This window comes from Heteronotia binoei, chromosome 6 (genome assembly GCF_032191835.1).
Source record: "Heteronotia binoei isolate CCM8104 ecotype False Entrance Well chromosome 6, APGP_CSIRO_Hbin_v1, whole genome shotgun sequence".
NCBI classification, from domain to species: Eukaryota; Metazoa; Chordata; class Lepidosauria; order Squamata; family Gekkonidae; genus Heteronotia; species Heteronotia binoei.
The window spans coordinates 897,331-919,387 of NC_083228.1; the positions used below are offsets into that span (position 1 = coordinate 897,331).

At 52.3% G+C, this 22,057-nt stretch overlaps 1 protein-coding gene across 1 annotated transcript in view; it reads left to right on the forward strand.

Annotated features, from left to right (window-relative positions):
• The first annotated feature begins 9,339 nt into the window (after positions 1–9,339).
• The window catches only part of PKD2L1 (polycystin 2 like 1, transient receptor potential cation channel), a 47,460-nt gene continuing 34,742 nt past the window's right edge, over positions 9,340–22,057 (forward strand). The window contains exons 1-4 of the mRNA XM_060240954.1: positions 9,340–9,713; positions 14,376–14,489; positions 20,591–20,718; positions 21,608–21,861. Of these exons, the coding sequence (XP_060096937.1) occupies positions 9,416–9,713; positions 14,376–14,489; positions 20,591–20,718; positions 21,608–21,861 (794 nt within the window). The 5' untranslated portion in view covers positions 9,340–9,415. The remainder of the gene's footprint in view (positions 9,714–14,375; positions 14,490–20,590; positions 20,719–21,607; positions 21,862–22,057) is intronic.

The window sequence follows — 22,057 nt, forward strand, 5'->3', positions numbered from 1 at the left end:
TAATTGCTTTGATGTAGAATGTTAAATACCAATGACCCGAACTGCTTCCAATGCCTATCATGCTGAAGTAACTTTGGAGTATACAATAAATGCAACTTTGTTTCAAATAATCAAGCTTGCTTATTTTGGGAGCTTCAATGAACCTTCGCTGACACTCTGGGTCTGTCCTTGGAGCAACGAGGAGGACCGTATCGCAGCTGCTGAGAGTAATCTCGCGCTACAGTCTCCTCAGGGGTGAGAGCCGCGTGCTTGAAAAAACAGGAAGATTGCTTGGGGGGCGTGGGAGGAACACCTTACCCCCAGGGCAGACGAGCGGGTGTGAGGAAGGCAGAACAGACAAATGGTTGCGCGCTCTTTCCGAAAAAGAAGTGACCCCGTGAGGGAAGAATAGCGCAGGAAAGTGAGGCCAGTCCCCCTGTGGAGATAAGTGAAGAGAGAGTGGGTGTTTGTGTGTTCGTCAGGCTGAGGCCCCTGCAGGGGAAACTGGTGTGACTTCAAGCGCTTTGTGACTTCACCCGCAAGGCAGCTAACAAGCCCTCCAAGCTGCGCAGCCTCCACCTCCATGCCCATTGCCGGCGAAAGGCAGCCGCTGATCCCCAAGGGGACCCGCCCTGGGTGGCGCGGAAGGATGCCCTGCGCCTTTACGCAGGGAGTGGCCTTCGTCCCCACGCTGCTGGTGTCCTGGTCTTTGGGGGAGAACCGGGTTCCATTCCCCACCTCCACCTGCAGCTGCTGGAATGGCCTTGGGTCAGCCATATCCCTCACAGAGTTGTCCTTGAAAGGGCAGCTGCTGCAAGAGCTCTCTCAACCCCACCCACCTCACAGGGTGTTTGTTGTGGAGGAGGAAGATAAAGGAGACTGTGAGCCGCTCTGAGATTTAGAGTGAAAGGCTGGCTATAAATCCAATATCTTCTTCCTCTTCTTCCTCATCTTACAGTGTTACTAGTTAACTAGGAGCTTGGAGACCCAGGCTGAAATCCCCACTCTGCCATGGAAGCTCCCTGGGGACCTTGGGCCTGTCACTCAGCTTAACTTGCCTCACAGGGCTGTAGGCTTCACCGTGTTTGGCTTTCTTCCAGACAAGTGAGTATGTGTGTAAAAGAGAGCAGCATAGCCCCTGTACGTTCCAGACCTCGTTGTGGAGGCACCAGAGACAGTTAAGCGTGTGTGTGAGTGAGAGAAAGAAAGCGCGGGGGCGGGGGGGAGAGGGGAGGTAACTATTATTCCCTATGGAGATTTATTCTCATAGGAAATAATGGAGAATTGATCCACGGGTATCTGGGGCTCTGGGGAGGCTGTTTTTTTTAGGTAGAGGCACCAAATTTGCAGCTTAGCATCCAGGGCTTCTCCCCAAAATACCCCCCAAGTTTCAAAAAGATTGGACCAGGAGGTCCAATTCTATGAGCCCCAAAAGAAGGTGCCCCTATCCTTCATTGTTTCCTATGGAGGGAAGGGATTTAAAAGATGCGATAGCCAGAACTCCCTTGACGTTCAATTATGCTTGTCACACCCTTGCTTCTGGCTCCACCCCAACGTCTCCTGGCTCCACCCCCAAAGTCTCCTGGCTCCACCCCCAAAGTCCCCATGTATTTCTTGAATTGGACTTGGCAACCCTACTCCAGGGTCACCTAGAAAGTTTCATGGCAGAGTGAAGATTTGAACTCAAGCCTTCTAGACTAGAGCCTTGTGCTTCACTCTAACTCTTCCCTGAGGCATAGTAGGTGGTTTCCAATCTTGCTGAACCTTTGAGAATGGGGTGTGGGGTGCAATTCCAAAATGGCTGCCATGGGGTGCTTTTTTAAGGCAAAAGGAATTCTACTGCTTGGCAATACATCTTGGTTGCCATGCATTGTTGTTCATGGGGAGGGGCTCTATATGCAGACACGTCCTCTGTGCACTCACGTAGAGGTAGGGTGGCCAGACCGTCCCGGGCGCCCGGGAATGTCCCGGTTCTGGCCCCCTATTCCCGCCTCCCGGGCTGGCTATACCGGGACCATTTAGAGGTCCCGGTTTAGCTAGCCCCGGAGGCGGTGGGCCGTGGGGCGCTGGCGGGGAAGGCGGCGAGTGAGGGAGGGAGCGTCCCTGTGCATGCGCAGGGCCCCTGCACACGCGCAGGGACGCTCCCTCCCTCACTTGCCGCCTTCCCCGCCTGCGCGCGGGGCCCGGCGGCGGTGGCGGAGGCCTCTCCGCGGCCTCCGCTGGTCGCTGGAAGCCCTCCAGAGACTCTGGAGGGCCTCCAGCGACCAGCGGAGGCCGCGGAGAGGCCGTGGAGCAGCCGGCGCTGGTCCCGGAAGGCCTTCCAGAGACTCTGGAGGGCCTTCCAGGACCAGCGCCGACCAGCGAAGGCCTCTCCGCGGCCTCCGCTGGTCGCTGGAGGCCCTCCAGAGACTCTGGAGGGTCTCCAGCGACCAGCGGAGGCCGCGGAGAGGCTGCGGAGCAGCCGGCGCTGGTCCCGGAAGGCCTTCCAGAGACTCTGGAGGGCCTTCCGGGACCAGCGCCGACCAGCGAAGGCCTCTCCGCGGCCTCCGCTGGTCACTGGAGGCCCTCCAGAGACTCTGGAGGGTCTCCAGCGACCAGCGGAGGCCGCAGAGAGGCCGCGGAGCAGCCGGCGCTGGTCCCGGAAGGCCTTTCAGAGACTCTGGAGGGCCTTCCGGGACCAGCGCCGACCAGCGAAGGCCTCTCCGTGGCCTCCGCTGGTCGCTGGAGGCCCTCCAGAGACTCTGGAGGGCCTCTGGAGGGCCTCCAGCGACCAGCGCCGATCCGCGGAGGCCGCGGAGAGGCCGGCGCTGGTCGCTGGAGGTCCTCCAGAGACCAGCGGAGGCCCTCCCCGGCCTCCGCAGCCGCCGCCAGCCTCGCCAGCAGCACCAGCCGCCGGGAGGAGAGGCCGTCACCCGCCCTGGAAGAAGGTAAGCAGGGAGGGTGGGGGCCAAAAGCGGGGGGGCTGGCGGGAGGGGGCGGTCTTCCTTCCCTCCCCCCTCCCTTCCTTTCTTCCTTCCTTCCTTCCTTCCTTCCTTCCTTCCTTCCTTCCTTCCTTCCTTCCTTCCTTCCTTCCTTCCCTCCCTCCCTCCCTTCCTTCCCTCCTCCCTTCCTTCCCTCCCTCCTCCCTTCCTTCCTTTCTTCCTTCCCTCCCTTCCTTCCCTCCCTCCCTCCTCCCTCCCTTCCCTCCTTCCTTCCTTCCTTCCTTCCTTCTTTCCTTCTTCCCTTCCCTCCCTCCTCCCTTCCTTCCCTCCCTCCCTCCCTCCCTCCTCCCTTCCTTTCTTCCTTCCTTTCTTCCTTCCTTCCCTTCCCTCTCTTCCCTCCCTCCCTCCCTCCTTCCTTCCTTCCTTCCTTCCTTCCTTCCTTCCTTCCTTCCTTCCCTCCCTCCCTCGCTCCCTCCCTCCTTATGTTCTTATGTGACACAGAGTGTTGGACTGAATGGGCCACTGGCCTGATCCAACAGGGCTTCTCTTATGTTCTTATGTGACACAGAGTGTTGGACTGGATGGGCCACTGGCCTGATCCAACAGGGCTTCTCTTATGTTCTTATGTGACGCAGAGTGTTGGACTGGATGGGCCACTGGCCTGATCCAACAGGGCTTCTCTTATGTTCTTATGTGACGCAGAGTGTTGGACTGGATGGGCCACTGGCCTGATCCAACAGGGCTTCTCTTATGTTCTTATGTGACGCAGAGTGTTGGACTGGATGGGCCACTGGCCTGATCCAACAGGGCTTCTCTTATGTTCTTATGTGACGCAGAGTGTTGGACTGGATGGGCCACTGGCCTGATCCAACAGGGCTTCTCTTATGTTCTTATGTGATGCAGAGTGTTGGACTGGATGGGCCACTGGCCTGATCCAACAGGGCTTCTCTTATGTTCTTATGTGACGCAGAGTGTTGGACTGGATGGGCCACTGGCCTGATCCAACAGGGCTTCTCTTATGTTCTTATGTGATGCAGAGTGTTGGACTGGATGGGCCACTGGCCTGATCCAACAGGGCTTCTCTTATGTTCTTATGTGACAATACTGATTTTGGTGGACCCAAGCACTGATTCAGTGTAAGGGAGCTTTGTGTTTGTGACTGGAGTGGACAATACTGACTTTGGTGGACCCAAGCACTGATTCAGTGTAAGGGAGCTTTGTGTTTGTGTCTTCTGGTGCAATTTTGTTCTCAGATCCTGTATTTACTTCATCAGTATATGGGATAAGGCACTTTCTCAACTGTGCTGCATAATGCAGCCTATTTATTTTGTCCTGTTTGCTCTGTTGGCTCTATCTGCGCCACCTTCATCACTTTCGGGGTGTGGATCCCCCAGTGGGGTGGTCTCCCGACTCCCTCCGCTGGCTGTTTCTGATAGCTTTGCGCCCCCTCTTTCATTTGATATGTGTCCCGTGCGGGTGCCACCCTCCCGCCGGGAGATGCCGCAAAATGAGCCCCCTTGAGGCTTATGGCGGCAGGGCTCGGGGGAAGCGAGCTAGACTGCTGTTCTTTTGAGGGGTTATAGAGTGTTTCGAGCCCGTCCCTGTGGCATTGGTCCCATCGTTGTAGGGCCCAGGGGGCCGGCGCAGCGGCCCGCTGAAGCAGCCTGTCGGTCACTTCCGGGTTCCTGTCCTGCATCTCGACCTGTGTTATTAGTGACAGGCTGCTTCGGCGGGCCGCTGCGCCGGCCCCCTGGGTCCCACAAGGATGGGACCGATGCCACAGGGACGGGCAGCACCCTAGGCAATTGCCTAGCTTGCCTAGTGGAAGGGCCGCCCCTGAAGACAAGATATTGCAAGTGAGGTGCCTGGAAGGCTGCTGTAGCAGTAGAATAACGAGGCCGCACACTTACTGATTGAGAACGAGGTATTTTACTACTTGGCACCAATAGCAAGGTTCATTTGAGCAGCAAAGCTCCCAAAAATAACGAACCCCCGCTCACTTCTCAAACCATCCGTTTTAAGCAAAGCAGGCCTGCGGGCTGCCCTCACAGTTATCAGATTCATTTCCCCCCTCCCCTTTCTCCCTGGTAGTTTTCCATTGTGTCTGCTTATCTATTCAGCATGGAGCTTCCTTAGAGAAACGTGTCTGCCATCAATACACATTTGTGACTCACACCCACTGAAGGCCTGTCTGGTTTCTTATCACATTGCAACTTCTTCAACATTACATCAGACGCCCTTTTTGCTTTATAAAGACAAGAGCATATTTTCATTTATTATTTTATAGAGTTATTCATTAATTATTCAGGGGTCTCCCCTTCACTGCAGAGCTTGATGCGAGCAATTGCAGGCAGTCGGTAGGAGCTCAGTGCAGGACTTCTCAACATGCTGCAGGAAGCAAAATGCAGAGTTCAAAATCAGCACAGGATGAAAGAAGCAGCTGCCTATGTGGTGTGTGCCCTCTAGGCAAGGAGCTCTCTGTCTCCTGCCTTTCACTCTTTTCAGTTCCCCTGAAGCTGGGAAGGATTTCAGCCACCCAACTGCAGGTCTCCTTGGCCCAGCCCTCGAGATGTTAGATGGACTCTGGAAGGCTTCCCGGCCTGGGCTGTGTTTCTCTTTGTGCCCCAAACATCACAAGCTAATGGCCCATCAGAGCTTTCTCCTGCCTTGCCCAATAAATCGATGGCAGCATTTTCAGACACTTCTGTGCAGACGCCCACGGGCATGCCACCCCTTTGCCAGAGTGGGGGGGCCCTCCTCCACAGAGCACAGACAAGGGGGGGGGGCTCAGAGGGCACACACCCAGCGAGTGGGGAAGGAGGGGGCAAGGCCTCTAGCTGGTGTTGCGAACTTTGGCCTGGAAAAATCCTGGAAATTTGTGGGTAGTGGCTGGGAAAGGTGAAGTTTGGGGAGGTGGCTGGTCAGCAGGGATATGACATCGTATCCAACTCCCCAACTGCTCCTTTCCTTGTAATGTTACATCCCACCCCCGCCAACATTCAAATGTATATTTGCCACCTCATATCACTCCAACCACCCATGCATTTGCGCCCCCCCCCCCCACACCACCTTGCATGTCGGTTTCTGTCTGCCTGGCTTGTTCTCTTTTTTTGTCTCACTCACCTTTTGGCCCTCGGTGTTGGTGCTGGTACAGCCGGCTGCTCTCTGGTTCTGCTCCCCTCAGCCTCCCAATTCCTCTTTGGGATTCTCTCGGTGGCAAGGGGGGAAATCCATTGGAGGGAGCCAGGCAGCAGCAGGGGATGAAAATCCCCAGGCACAACAGGAAAGGGGGGAGCAGGGCCAGCACATGGGAGTAGCTCAACTAGACGGTGGCCTTGGGCACCACCTGGCCACAAGGCACCCCCTCTCCGCATGCCTAAGCCAGTCCTGACTTTGCCCACGCTCCCTGGGGCTCGGGAAGCCTAGGCAAAGGGGGGCGGGGCCGCGAGCACCCGCTGCCATCCCATCCAGACTTTGCCCAGGCTTTCCGGGGCTCAGGAAGCCTGGGTGAAGGGGGGGGGGGGGGCGTGATGTTCCAGACTTCGCCCAGCCTGGGTGAAGTGGGAGGGGCATGTCAGTGACGTCATCACTGATGCCTCGTGCACACGAATCTCAAACTGGGGGTGAGGGCGGTAAAGTGCAGTTAGGCCTCAGGCGCAGGAAAGCCTAGCACTGGGGTGGGGGGAGGCTTTAAAATCAGTGTGATAGCAGTTCCAGGCTGAAGCCAGAAGTGATGTCATGGCACACCTGCCATTCTGGCCCCGCCCCCCAGCCTGGGTTCCACAGGGCAGGAGTGCAGATGTTTGGGCAGAGGTCACCCACCATAGCTAGCTGACCAGTTCTCCTGGAGAAAATGGCTGCCTTGGAGGGTGGGCTCTCTGGCTTTGTACCCCACTGAAGTCCCTGTTATCCTCCCCAGGCGCCACTCCCAAATCTCCGGGAGTTTCCCAACCTGGACCTGGCAGTGGCCGGGGGTGGGGCTGGCAACCCTAGCTCCAGCAGCAAGTGGTGGGTCTCTGTTCTAAAGAGCTGCCCCACCCCCAGGCCATCAGGCAGGTCCTTCCAGGCAGCCACACAGGGATCACAGCCGCCTGCAAAACAGCTCCCACAAAGGAGCAGGATGTTAGGGCTGCTGCCCAGCCCAGGTTAGGAAATTCCTGGAGATTTGGGAGTGGCATAAGGTGGCCAGCTCAAGGCTGGGAAAGACCTGGAGATGGGGGGGGGGGCGGGGCAGAGTTTGGGGCATAATGTCAGAGACCCAAACTTCCAAAGTGGCCATTCTCTCCAGGTGAACTGACCTCTGCTGCCTGGAGGTCAGTTGTAACAGCAGGAGATTTCCAGCCACCACCTGGAGGTCGGCAACCCTAGGGTGAAATCTGGGGAGGGACCCCCCCCCCGGCCAGTTACAACACCCAAGAGCCCCCTCCACAGCTGCCAGCTCCTCCAGGGGAGCTGATCTCTGTCATCTGGAGAAGAGTCAGAATTCCAGGAGATCTCCAGGCCTCACCTGAAGGTTGAAAAAATAAACAGTCTGCCCACTCAAAGTGCTGTTTCTCCTTGGTTACTCACCTGAAGGTTGGCAACTGTCGTCTTCCACCCCAGACCAGTTTCTCATAGATACCCAAGCTTTCTCTGCAGCTGCTTCATGTTGAAAATCTGGCTGCTGTGTGCTGGAACTAGGAGTGCCAGGTCGGCGTTGGGAAATGCCTGGAGACTTTGGGGGTGGAGCAGGGAGAGGGCAGGCTTCAGGGAGGGGAGGGGCCTCCACATGGGACAAAGCCCTACGGTCCACCCTTCCAAGCAGCCCTTTTCTCCAGGGGAGCTGATCTCTGCCAGCTGGAGATCAGTTGGAAAAGCAGGAGGTCTCCAGGCCCCACCTGGAGGCTGGCAATGCCAGCTGGAACGACAGCCATTTCTGAGTCAGCAGGAAAAGGCTGTATGCTAACAGACTCATCTACAAGATATTAAGGATGCCAGCCTCCAGCTGGGGCCTGGAGCTCTCCCAGAACTACAGCTGATTGCCAGGCAGCAGAGCTCACCCTGGAAGAAGTGGCTTCCTGGGAGGGTAGACTCTTTGGCATTGTAGTTTGCTGAGCTTCCTCCCTTCCCCAGGATCCACCCCCAAAATCTCCAGGAACTTTCTGAGCTGGAGCTGGCAGCCCTGGTTTTCCACATGGGCAAGGCAAGATCCCTGTTCATTAGCCTGGAGGACTTTATATTTGCATTTGGAGATAATTTAAAACAGAAAGGTGATTTCAGCCCGACACATGAAAGCCAGTTCCAAGGCTGAGATGGCACCCCATCCCCCCAGAAGTGGGAGAGGGCCGACAGAGGAGAACTGGAGGAAAGAGTCCTTCCAACAGGAACTGCCAGGCAAGTGTCTTCCATAAAGCATGCATTTTTCCAACTAGTCTTGTGGCCAAACTTTTCTACACTGCAGCTCAAAAAGGTGGGATGTCTTTGCAACCCCTGGGACTAAGACTGCTCAAGTCTCTGGGCAGTGGAGCTGGAAGCCCTCTGCAGCACAGACAACAGCTTAGAAGAATGGCTAAGCCGAATTCTCTGTTCGATACTGGCCAGGTTGTGACACTGTGAAGTAAACTCTTTTTGCCTTTCACTTGGTTACTGCATCTTGGTCACCATGTGCCATAATTGAACATTTACTGCAGCTTTAGCAAATGGTATCTGTTCAAGTAAAACAGAGAAAAAAATCCTACGCCGAACCAAAAACCAAAAGCCACACCCTACCTTTTATTCAGATCAACTCCAAACACAACACAGTGAGTGAGGGTGGGAGTTCTCCAGAACTCTTCACCAGGTCTGTGCGCTGAACCCAGAACGAAGAGTTCTGGAGAATTCATGAGCTGCCACACCACACCATCTGGTGTTCTTTTAAGGGGTCTCTTAGCAAAAGATTGGGCGTGGACTTTGCTTTGGACCAAGGCTGTTTCCTTCATCTTTTCTCGCACTGCATCGACAAGGGCCCCACTTCTGAGTGCTAGTGTCCGAAAACACACCTAGAACATGATTTACAGATCTCAAACACTCCCTTTGGTGCAGCTCTATTTAAAACTGGCCCTGAGTGTTTGGGGATGTGCCAGGTGCCACTCACCACCACCCTCTGCAACCCAAAGTGTCCAATGAGCATCTTCCCCCTCCCCTCCCCTCCCCTCCCCTCCCCGTTGAGAAGCCAGGTCTCAGGACCAAGCCAACACCAACATCGGAGCAGCTCTCCCGCCTCAGACTGTTGCCTGAAAGGATTCAGGGATCCTCCTCCCCTGCCAGCCTCAGAGAATAGATCTTACAGCTGCTCCCAACAATGGCCTGGCCTTCCTTTCTGTGCCTGCTGCCACCCAGCAGACTGATATAAAAGAGGCAAGGGAGCAGAGCACAGTGACCCCCCCCCCCTGCACACACACACACCCCTGGCTGTCCTGCCTGCCTCTCTCCATCCAGTCTTTCATCTGAACAAAACTCTGAGGCCAAAAGGAAACTTCTGCTGGGGTCATACAGCCATGAGCTCTTCTTGCCTGAACAACCGAGCAGAGAGCCACTTCCAAGCACAAGAGGAGCACGAGCTGGAGACGCTGGGGAAGAAAGCCTGGGACAACCCTGTTTACAATGGCTCACCTTCTTCCTCCCTGAAGATCCGGGCCATCTACAACCCCAAGTCCATCCTGGAGAACCCCTATGAGAACATTGAGAAACCGAGCGACCCTCTGCCCTACCAGGACAAGAGGAAGGCAGCAGAGGGGGCCAAGGAGAAGAGGTCCCTTCCTGGTTGCTGTTTGCATATCTTCAAAGGCATTCGAGGTAACCTTCTGGAGTCGGGGGGGGGGGGGGGAGGCTGGATTGGTAAAGTACCTGAGGGGGGGGGGAGGTCTGTCTGCCATATATGTCAGATCTACTGCCAAGCAAAAATGTAATTTTTGTACAATTGGTGGAACCACAATAGAGTCTCAAGTATCTACTGGTGAATGTAGCTTGTTAACTGTATTGTATGATCAACAGGCAGAAAAGCAGAAAGACAGGCAGAGCTTCCTGATTCTGCAGGGCCCAGCCATAGCTATTACTGATGAGTAATGGAATAAATTTGAGTCCAGTGGCATCTTTAAGATCAACAGAGTTTAATTCTGGGTGAAAGCTTTCATGGAAGCCATATACCCAGAATTAAGCTTTGTTGGTGTTAAAGGTGCCGCTGGACACAAACTCTGTTCTGTTGCTTCAGACCAACATGGCTGCCCACCTGATGAATATTGATTTCACTTGAGCATCACAGGCAGACAAAGTGGAGTCAATGATGTCAAACACATCTGCCGGACCCTGGTGCCTTTTCGTGACTGTTTGTGACAGTGCCTTTCGAAAAGCTGAGGGGGGGGGTTGCATGAATTCTGGTACAAGGGGAGCGTTATGAAGCTAGGAGAGGGTGATGATAAACTGTAGACAATACGTCAGCTTCATAGATGGGGTTCAGTTTGCTGCCATCATGCTCAAAGTCTTTTATTTGGGGCCAAGAGGAGGATTTCCTCCATGATCTGGTAGCGGATCACATTCATTTTGCTTTGGGTTTTTTCAGTATTTATTCAAATAAAGGGGGAAAGGCAGTATGGTCTCTATAGCCTGATCTTGTCAGATCTCAGAAGCTAAGCAGGCTCAGAGGACAGGAGACCACCAAGGAAGGCTCTGCAGAGGTAGGCCAAGGCAAAGCACCTCTTCTCATCTAGCCTCTTACTGGGGCTGCCATTTGCAAACCAGTTACAGTTATTAGGGTTTGTAGAGTCTTTCGGGATCAAGTGCCGTGTTCTACTGGAGAAAGTTTTCCTTCCAGACGTTTCGTTCTCAGCTGCGGAGAACATCCTCAGTGGCATTGCAGCCAGAGCAGGCGCTCAGACCTTCTTGGCTGCTGTGCATTGAGTGGGGCCAGTGGGGCCTTTGATAACAGTTACAGTTTTATCCTATACTAAAGAAACCCAAACCTTTTTTGGGTATAACATTTGTGTATGGGGGTTAAGCTTACATTCAGGGCCAAATGTAAATATTGAGTAAATATGGTACTTGCCTTCTCTTGTGAATTGCGACTTGGCTCACTTTTTGAGCTGCCCGAGTTCACTCTGGTGCCACCTTCTCCTGCAAGACAATCAGATGTCATTTTGGCTGATTTCTGAGCAGAGAGCCAATTGGTTTGCAAGATCAAGGGGCCAAACAGGTGGAACTGGAAGCATATTTTGTAGTTGCTAAGCAACCATAGGGCATATTCCCAACTCATCTCCTTTCCCTGGTGGCAGAACAGCCAGGGAGGCAGGAGCTGCCCCATCAGGAATACAAAGCATGACAAGGGCTGGAGGCTTTAATAAGCTGCAGCAGGACCCAGAGTCAGGGCTGCTGGGGATGGAGGACTTGTAGGGTTGCCAGCCTCCAGGTGGAACCTGGAGATCTCCTGGAATTTCAAGTACTCTCAGCCCATTTTGAAGAAATAGTCTGCTCAGAACCAGGTCTTTAGGCCACGTATCCACCTCTTACCCAGGTTATACCATCTGTGGCTAAATGCCACGGTATGCTAATAGGGCAGATTTTAAAAAGCAAAAAAAGGACATATTTCCTGACAACTTCACACAAGTGATCACTATGACAAATCTCATTTTAAATTCTCCTACTATTTAAGCTGTAGTAATTAAACTGTAGGAACATTCCTAACCTTCCAAAAGAAGACATTTTCTTAATTTAAAAAAATCAGCCCCAAAGAGGACAGACACCAAAAAGGAGGATGTGGACATCTGGCAATTCTAAGCATCCAAGTTCATTTGAGTTCAATTCCCCCCCCCCCAAAAAAAAACATCAGCAGTAATTACCCCAGAGGACAATGCTCACGTATGTACAAGAAGATATTTTCTTGCTCCTGAAACCATATCCAAAATACATGCTAAAGCAGAGAAGTGAAGGCTGGCTTCCTGTGTGGGTTTAGATTCATGTATTTATATCCTGCTCCATCCCACCCCCGATGTAAACCCTGACCCATAGCAGGTTACGACATTCTCCCCTCCTCCATTTTATCCTCACACCAACCCTGTGAAGTAGGTCAGGAGAGATCAGGTGAGTGGCCTGAGGTGACCTCCTGGGCTTCAGCCTTCATAGTTGAGTGGGGAACTGAACCAGCTTTCCTTTTCCTGCTTCTTCTGATGGGGGAGAGGAGGAAGAATATCCAACAACCTTAGTGATTCTACTTACAGTTTTAAAAGGAGGGGAAGACGGCGGCTGTGATCAAACACATTAAATAATGCACTGTCAATCCACTTCCAATGCACTTTTCAACTGGATGTTCCCAGTTCACACAGTAAAATCCAGTTAGAAAGTGCATTAAAAATGGATTGAAAGTGTGTTATTTTAGTGTGTGTGATTGCAGCCAGTGCCTCACTGGCCCTAGACAAAACCAGGGAAAGCATCTGCCACCAAATTGTGAGATTTAAAGTGCAGGGCATTAGAAAATCCAGATAAACTGTTGCTTCGGCTCCTTCAGGACCTTTCTGTAACTTAGGTAGGCAGAAATGTATAAACATCTCTTTTGTTTTTATTAGATTTTAGATATTGCATTATATTAGATTTTCAATCATATGGGTTGTGTGTTTGAGGCCTTCAAATATTAGCTGTTCATGGGCTCACAGGGTTGCCAGCCTCCAGGTAGGACCTGGAAATCTCCCAGAATTACAATTGGTCTTCAGATGACTGAGATCAGTTCCCCTGGACAAAATGGCTGGTTTGGAGGGTGGACTCTGTGAGGTTCCTCCCCTCAAACCCCACTGTCTTCAGACCCCCCCCCCCAAAAAAGAGAATCTCCATGGGTTTCCCAGCCCAGATCAGGCCGTTGACCACTTGCTGGGGCGTGAAGCTGGCCAGGCCAGCGGTCTGCTGCTGCTGAAGAGAAAAGAAGGGGAGAATGTCTGATTGGGGGTGGGTGGTGGGGGCTTTGAGAGCCACCGTTCCCCCCCCCCCGCCGCCCTAGAGAGCCCAGGGCACCAGACTGGGTTGCCAGCTGGGGAATTCCCGGAGTTTGGGGGGGTGGCCTGGGGGCAACTGGGCTTTGGGCCCTCTTGCAGCAGGGTTTGCCTCCTAAATTCGCTCTTTTTGACCCCTGGTGCAGCCCGGAGATCTGCTCCCCGGGGAGGCTGGCGGCAGCAGCAGCCCTGCTCAGGGCCTCCCTCCTTGCTCCCCACAATGGTTGCCAACTCCCAGTGGGAGGAGAGCGGGGCTTTGGCAGCTGAGGGGCCCAAGGCCGGGGAGGGGGTGGGAGGACTGAGCCCCGCCTCCTGGAGCTCCTCCCCCTCCCCCTGCCCCTCTCCCCGGCCGCACTCCGGCTGAGCCCCCAAAGAGCTGGCGATGGGCGTGCTGCTGATGAGTGGTTTCGATTGGAGGCCAGGCAGGGGGGTGCCAGCTTCTCCCCCCCCCCAGGAAAGGCTCCCAAAGCCTCCGGCCCGGATCCAGGGACTGCACCGCCCATGCCGCTGCTCACCCGGGAGACAGACGGGGAGGGAGCGCCTCCCATTAGCGGTGCCCCAAGCCCCAGGCTCAGTCCCCCTGCTCCCCTGATGGGGGGTGGGGTAAGGTTGCCAGCTCCAGGTGGGGAAACTCCTGGCGATTTGGGAGTGGAGCCTGGGGAGGACAGGGACTTGAGGTGGGGGACAAGGCCACAGAGCCCACTCCCCAAAGCATCCCTCTTCCCCAAGGGAAACTGATCTCGGTTGCCTGGAGATGAGCTGTAATTTCTGGGGATCTCCAGGTCCCACCTGGAGGCAGCTGGCATCCTTACGCCCTCTGCATGGTGGGGTGGGCAGGAGAAGGTGAGTCTGAAGGGTCTCTTCTTCCCTGACCTGGATGGCCCCTCTCCTCAGATCTCAGCAGGGTCAGCCCTGGTTGGTCCATGGCAGTGCAAAACTTAGCAGGCAATGGCAAACCACCTCTGTTTGTCCCTCGCCTTGAAAACCCCATGAGGGGTCAGCCTGAGTCAGTCCCATCACCACCATCAATAACCTCCAAGGTCAGCCATTGCTTGTCTCAGGGACCACTGAGGATGTCCAGGGCAGCTACACGGAGGCAGGCAATGGCCAGCTCCCTCTGCTCATCTCTTGCCTGGAAGGGACACCTCAGGGGTGGGGATGCCATGGGTCTCTTGGGACTTGACCACATGTTTTTCATCAGGCCTGACCTGGATGCCCAAGATAGTTCAGTCTTTTCAGCTCTTGGGAGCTAAGCAGGGTCACAGAGTTAGAAAGGACCTCCAGGGTCATCTCGTCCAACCCCCTGCACAATGCAGGGTCAACCCTGGTTAATACTTGGATGGGAGACCACCAAGGGAGTAGAGGCAGGCAATGGCTTGAAAACGTTGTCAACTGTGACTTGACAGCACTTTCCTCCACCAGCAAGAGGAAGGAAAACCTTCAAATACACAAGTATCACTTGCCCCTTTTGTTGCTCTTTCTCCAGGACTGTGGGGCACTACTCTGACCGAAAACACTGCTGAAAACCGTGAGCTGTATGTGAAGACCACACTGCGGGAACTTCTGGTCTACATTGTATTCCTGGTGGATATCTGTTTGTGTGAGTCGTGCGTTTTGTGTTCTCCAGTGCAGGGCTGACTTATCCATTAGGCAGAGCGGGCATACTGTCGAGGGCCCACGATACTTTTAGGGGCTCACAAAAATGTTTTATTTTAAAATCAGAAGGAAAAAATGAGCTTTTAGGGTCAAAGACTCTAGCAACCTTAATACATACTTTGGCTGCACTGGTCTAAAGTCAGTCTTCATACCAACACAGTCGTAAAATATAATTTTAAATACTTTTTAATGGAGGAAGGGGCTCATGATAGCAAAAGGGTCTAGGGCCCACAAAAGTCATATTGCAATCCTGGTCCAGTGATACGTGTGTTGCATGCCTCTACACAAACCCTCTTGTTCCACCGCGTAACCTTTCTAACAGAGGCCTATGTGAGCAAGTCATACAGCTACTTCCATCAGAAAGTGGCAGGGAAAGGGAAGGAATAAATGTCCATTCTCCTCCATTAGAGTTATGGCAGATTTTCTCAAGCTTTAGTTTTGGGGGATAAGAAAATAACCATTTGGTAGAACAGTGTCTTGTCCCATCACTATACTTGCCTTTTTTCCAGTTCTGTGTAATTTTTTCCCTGGGGCTGCTTGGCCTTTGATGCCATATCCTCCCCACCCCCCCCAAAAAAGTTCCATGTGGGTAGCTGTGCGGGTCTGCAGTAGAACAGCCAGATTAAATCCCAGCTTCCTGATTCTTTGAGACTGGGTGAGATTGCACTTCATCAACCTTTGGCCCATCAGACTATCAATCGAGAGTACTTGTGTGCCATTGGTTGAGTCCACTCTTCTTTCCCACCTTAGTGGCTGTTGCTACCCTGCAAAGCTGATTCTGTCAGTAAAATGCAACCAAACTTAGATCTGGCGGTTACTGGCTCTTCCTGTTTCCCCCCTCCCCTTGGCTGAGTCACCTGTCACACTGATTCACAGAGGAGAGAAAGAAAACATTCCTTTGATTGGCTGAGGGAGGAAGGAGGAGGGAGACAGCAGAGAAAGTCAGAACTCATTGGGCCCAGTGCTGACTAGGGCTGCTGACTGTTGGTCTGAAAGGTATCACTAAATGGCTTTGAGGCAGAACGCATTGGGCCCAGTGCTGACTAAGGCTGCCAGTTCCAGGTTGATGGAAAATCCCTGGAGATTCTGTGGTGGAATTTGAGGAGCGCATAGGAGCCTGACAAAATGTGTGAGCCAGAGGCAAAAAAACTGTGAGCTAGCTCACGCTAACTCAGCTTAGAGGGAACACTGGTGGGAACCAAGATGACCCCAAGATAACAGCTGGATGACCCCATTGTTCACATCTGTCAGGACTGGTCCAGAGGTCTTGTATCCAAGAGAACTGATCTAACTCTGTGATAATTCACTGAGTCCAGGTTAAGTAATTTGAGAGGGAGAGCAAGTCAGAGCAATATCATCACACAGGTGAGCATTCCTGAGGAGTCATTGGAGGGGCAGCATTTTTTGAGTGTGTCAGTCATCTTAAATGCCTGTTTCTGCTGTCCCTTTCTGTGTTTGCATTAAGGGTCTTGTTCATTTCCTAAAAAGAGCCCCGTGGCACAGAGTGTTAAAGCTGCAGTACTGCAGTCCTAAGCTCTGCTCACGACCTGAGTTTGATCCCCAGCAGAAGCTGGGTTTTCAGGTAGCCAGCTCGAGGTTGACTCAGCCTTCCATCCTTCTTAGGTTGGTAAAATGAGTCCCCAGCTTGCTGAGGGGAAAGTGTAGATGACTGGGGAAGGCAATGGCAAACCACCCCGTAAAAAGTTTGCCATGAAAATGTTGTGAAAGCAACGTCACCCCAGAGTCGGAAATGACTGGTGCTTGCGCAGGGGACCTTTCCTTTTCCTCATTTCATAAATGAACACTGTTTCTGTCAGCTTGTTCAGAAGATATGCCTCAGAAATTGTTACGAGCCAGTGTTGTGTAGTGGTTAGTGTTGGACTGGGGTCTGGGAGTCCCAGGTTTGAATGTCCACTCTGCCATGGAAGCTTGCTGGGTGACCTTGAGCTAGTCACACGCTCTCCCCCTAAGGATAAAATGAAGGACAGGATAATTATCTCCACTGGGTAGAAAGGAGCAATATACATGTGATGAATAAATATATATCTTTTATTTAAAGGTAGGAAGAAAAGCAGAGCCTTAACTTTCTTTGTGGCCTACAAAGTTTTACCTGCAGACAGGTTGCTCTCACTGGCCCAAAAAGATCTCATGGGGCTGAAAGGCAGGTTATAGATTTAAAGGTCAGGTGAAATGACAGGAGTGTTTAATGCAAAGCTAGCCCAGTCTAGCCTGGTCTTATTAGACTTTGGGGGCTAAGCAGCATCAGCATGATCAGTACTTGGATGGGAGACTCCCCAGAAGACCAGGATCTCTGCACAGAGGCAGGCAGCGGCAAACCACCTCCAGGGGTTACCAAGGGTCAGTTGCAACTTGACGGCCCAACATGATTATTATTAATGCAGAATTAATAAGCGTCCCTCTTCTCCAAAACTGAATGGGGCAAGCATATAGATATTAATCTATGTTCTATGAGCCACTGGTGGCCCCATCTGTGGAGAGTTAAATCTGCAGATTGGGGCCACATGGAGGCTAACAATTTTCTGCAAACTTGGGGGACTCCCCAGGTTTGCAGAAAAATCTGAAATCAAAATTAAAATGTGTAGGGGGGTTTAAATCTCCCCTCCAAAAAATGGCATTGTCTGCACACGCACAGACAATGTTCTCGCAAGATGAGTCCTGGCAGCCGCTCCTCACCTGGCCTCAGAGTCAGAGTAGGAGGATGCCAGCAGCTGGTCCTGGCTGCAGAGGAGGATGCCAGCAGCCATGGAGGGCACTGCCAGGCTCAGGGGCCACAGTGGAAGATGACAGCAGCTGCACCAGGCCCAGCAACACTGGCAGCTGTGCCAGTCTCAGCAGTGCCCAGCGAGGATGCCAGCAGCAGGTAGGGGGTGGCAGAGGGCACCAGCACTATGGCAGGAGACCTCACGCTCATTAGTAGCCAGGGTATTGGACCCCCCACCATGAGTCCCCCCCCCACTCACCCATGTGTGGAATCAGCAGTGATGGGGCGCCCCCCGCCAAGTAGTATCGCAAGTCTCCACTTGTCTACTCTGACACCCTAGAACATATGAACATATGAAGCTGCCTTATACCGAATCAGACCCTTGGTCCATCAAAGTCAGTCTTGCCTACCCAGACTGGCAGCAGCTCTCCAGGGTCTCAAGCTGAGGCTTTTCACACCTATTTGCCTGGACCCTTTTTAGCTGGAGATGCCAGGGATTGAACCAAGCAGATGCTCTACCACTGAGCCACCGTCCCTCCTGTGTTTGCTCAACCAGGCTTGAGTTCCTATAATGACAGACATTTCTTGCCTTGAAACCCCAGCAGCTATAGTTTGATGTCACTTTCCACTACTACATGTTAATAGGCACTTTGTAAAACATCCAACTAAATTGCAGGCAATTGTATTGGATACAAATTATGTGATGCTGCTGCTGTTTTTCAAGAACGTCAGTGATTTCCTTGAAGCTTTCTGAAGTCTATGAGGCCCCCCTGGGGTAATGCAGGGAGGGTGACTGGGCTGATAACACAGAGGGCCATTCCTATTGTACTCTGGGGATAGATTTAATGCAGCTGTGTGCCAAAATACTAAAGCACTTTGTATGGGCAGAACAAAGGTTGTTTGTTTTAGGAAGATTCAATGCTATCTCAAAGGAGCACCTGGGGTATCTCATAGGGCAGCAGGTCATATTTCATGCCTTCTGCAATGGAGTCGGCACACCGATGATCTTTATCGCTTGCAAGCAGGGGGACAAAATGCCAATCCTTCTTCCCTTTCTGCCGTAATGTTCTGACTTGTGCAAAACAGATGCTTTCAAAGTTTGTTGATGCCTGTCAGAGTTCCCCTGAAAACCGAGCAATTGATATTTCAGCAAAGGGAGTGCTTGCATCTCTGCATGTGGATGTGTGTGCCTGCGATAAGCAAGTTAGATCCCTCTCACAGATTGCATCTCTTGCCTGCGTCAGTCAGCACAGCCAGCCCGCTCACAGAACGGAAGAGCCTTTTGTTCTGAGAGTCAGGGTGGCAGGCAGCCCCCCCCCACCAGCACAAGTTCTGAGGAGCTGTTGCTCCTTTTGGGACCCTCAGTCCTTCTATGGCTTCGTGAAACAGGGAAAGGAAGGCAGCTGTGCATGCCCAGCAAACATGCAGTATAAGGGCACAACCACCCAAGGGCTAGTGGTGTGGGGGAAATGTGCAGAACCAGAGTTGCCAGGCCTGGAAACTATGATTTTACCAGAGATTTCCAATGATGACACTTACAGGGCTTCCCCAGAAGTTATGTTGTGCCATTGGCCCAACAGGTTCCCCCCCCCCCCCCATTATTCTCTGCACTAAACAGTGGAGGGAAACAAACGGCAGGAGATTAGCAGTGCTCAAAACAACCTTGTGGGGTAGATCTCTCCTTCAGCATGCTTCTGAATGGCTCTAAAGGAGGGAACACCATAAGCGCAAATATCAGTGGTGTGTGGAACACCTGGGACCTCTACAAAACTGATATGTAGACAGCTTGCTTATCCCACCTATTAGTCTTCCAATCTTTGTTCTAGTTCTTTGCCTCCCACAGTCAGTCACAGAGAAGTTCACTCTGCTGCCATGTTTGATGATAGCTGTGGGCACTCTGGCAAATCACCATCATGTATAGTCTTCTAGCAATTGTCTGTCTTTGCCTCGTGCCTGTCGTGCCCTTCCCCAACCAAGGTCTGGGCCACTGAAGTCAGCCATCTTTGCCACTCTTTCTCCTTGGGTTGCTGCCTGCCCTGATAGAGCAGGGGGGAAGAGGGGATGAGAGCATATCTGGATGCTCAGGGACATTTGAGGCCTGGGCTTTCCAGCCAAAACAGCAGCAGCTGCTCCCCTGTGGGGGACCCCTTCCTCCTTTTTCTGATCCAGCCTTGCAGCCAGACATTCTGGGATGGTGGGGGCAGGAGAAGGGGCACTGGGGCAGGGTAGCGGGTGACATAATTGGATCCCTAAATATGTTGATTTCCAATATAATTAGCAGTAATGTAATTAAACTGCTGGCTTTAAGTGGGTGAAGGCTACAAAGCAAAGGAGGCCTGACTTTGCTGCAGGGTAAAGAAGCTGAATTCCTTTAACTGGAGATGCTGAGAACCAAAAACAAAACAAAACAAAAAACAAATGCACCGACAAATGAACATGCATGGAGTTTAAATGACATTTTAAATACTGTGTTTTAAAGCCCTGATCCCTCCCCCTGCCCTTCACCCCAGGCTCTGCAGAGCAGTGGCAGTCAATTGCAAACACAACCCTGGGAAAGACCGGGGCGGGGCTGCTGGAAGGTGCAGAGGGAGGAAAGTGGGTGATGCCAAAGGAAGTTGGTTTACACCGCCTGACAGAGGATCAAAAAGTTGGAACTTTGCTGGAAAGAACTGGAACAAGTGGGGGAGACCTCTGTCCTACTCTTCCAGTGACCATATCTCCTCTCTTCAGTTTTGTGGTCATTAATGTCCTAAGGTTACTTCAGTTTGTCTTGTATGTGAGAAACTCTTTGACGATGTGTGTCTGGAACAGGGCAGTCTGGTGCAGAGATACCCTCCCTGAGCCCACTGGCCCTGGGATTCTCTGCAGAAGTGTGCCCTGTAACTGTGGCAGAGGCTGGATGCTGGGCCTGGGGTACCACCCTGCAGGTCTGGCTGGGGCAAGTCACTCATGGCCCAGATGCTTTCCTCTTTCTCTTGCAGTGTCCTTGCTTTGGGCGCAAAACTGTAATTGACTGTCATGTAGATGTAATTGGCTTGGTCTGCAAGAATATAAAACAGAAAATACCTATTTTTCTTGGCGGAGCGGTCCAGATTTTGACTTTGTTGTAGAATTTCTGATTCTGTATCCTTGGAAGAATATTGCGTGCTGAAGATTTTCCTGTGATTCAAACCTAATATGTTCATACATGGGTAGCATTTGCTCTGGGATAAGACCTGGCTATTCTATACCAGCCTTGCTATTTGAAGCCAGTTCTTAATGTGGAGTAAATAACAGAAATGAATTATGACCCATTTTCTGTTGGTGTTGTTGTTTCTCCCTAGTGACCTATGGGATGACAAGTTCAAATGCCTACTATTACACCAAAGTTATGTCTGATCTCTTCTTACAATCTTCTTCAGACAACAGAATCTCCTTCCAGGCTATTGGGAGCATGGCGGATTTTTGGGCCGTGAGTATCAATGAAGTTTGCATGCACAGCGTTTCCTAAGTCACACCGCTGAATAAAATGAACCAAGCAAGGAGTCCCAATCTGTCTTGAAGACTCCAACATGGCTCTAAGGCCAGTAGAAAAGAGCCAGAATCCTTAAAGACTAACAAAATCTGTGACTCACTCACAACAGAGAGACTAACACAGCTTCCCATCTTGAGCGGTCTCTAGGTCCAGCATGTGAAAACTGATCTGACTTCCTTTTCAATTTGTGGAAACTTTAACATTTCTGGACACCCATGGTCCATGGAACCACTTGTGGGCAAAAATCAGTCGCTGTGAGCTCAAGTTGGCTGGCTGTGCAAGCTGGTATCTGAAGAAAACCCCGGCCTCGGGTTCAGCGGGAGCTCACAGGAGCATAGCTCCTGAACCTTTCTGAGAGTTCCACCTCCTCCTTCCCACCTTGTCCATTGAATAGTAGGTGCAGCTGCATAACAATCCCTGGATGAGCTCCACCAACTCTTTTTTTACAAAACGACCCCTGAGAAAACCCATCTCACTTTTGCCATGGTGCATTACTGTGCAGGTCCCATAAGAGACAGCTTGTTGCCCTTCTCTCAACGCTCATGCTGCATGCCCTCCCCTCCCCTTCCCACTCCTGAGACAGCAGTGCCTTCCATTTCCTAGCTGAGTCTGTTACACAGGAGCCACAAACTCTTCCTATTTCTGGAGTGTGATTCTCCTGGAATCCCACAATGCCTCCTGTCCCATGTAGGCAAATGAGAGAGACCAACCGTCCTGGCAGGATTTCTTTCTCTTTAGGTTGGAAAGGGATCCAGTCCCCATTCTGTGTTGATGTGGCTGTCTTGAACTACCTGCCTATGTTTCCCCTTTCTGTGCATCTCCACAGTATGCTCAGGGCCCCTTATTGGATAATTTGTATTGGACCAAATGGTACAATAATGAGTCGCTGGGCCAGAACACTCAGTCCTACATCTACTACGAGAACTTGCTCCTTGGTGTCCCTCGGCTCCGGCAACTGAAAGTCCAGAACAACTCCTGCATTGTGCACGAGGACTTCAAGGAAGACATTTTTGGCTGCTACGATGTGTACAGTGAGGAGGAGGAGGACCGGTCTCCTTTTGGGCTCCTCAACGGAACAGCGTAAGGAGGGGACATCACTGGGGTTGCCAACTGAGGGCTGAGAAATTGCTGGAGATTCGGGTGGGGGGAATCTCAGTGTGGCCTCATGCCATGGAGTCCAGCCCCCAAAGCAGCCATTTTCTCCAGGGGAACAGTCCTCCAGAGTCTGGAGATCAGTTGGGATTGTGGGAGATCAACAGTCTCATCTGCAGCTCTA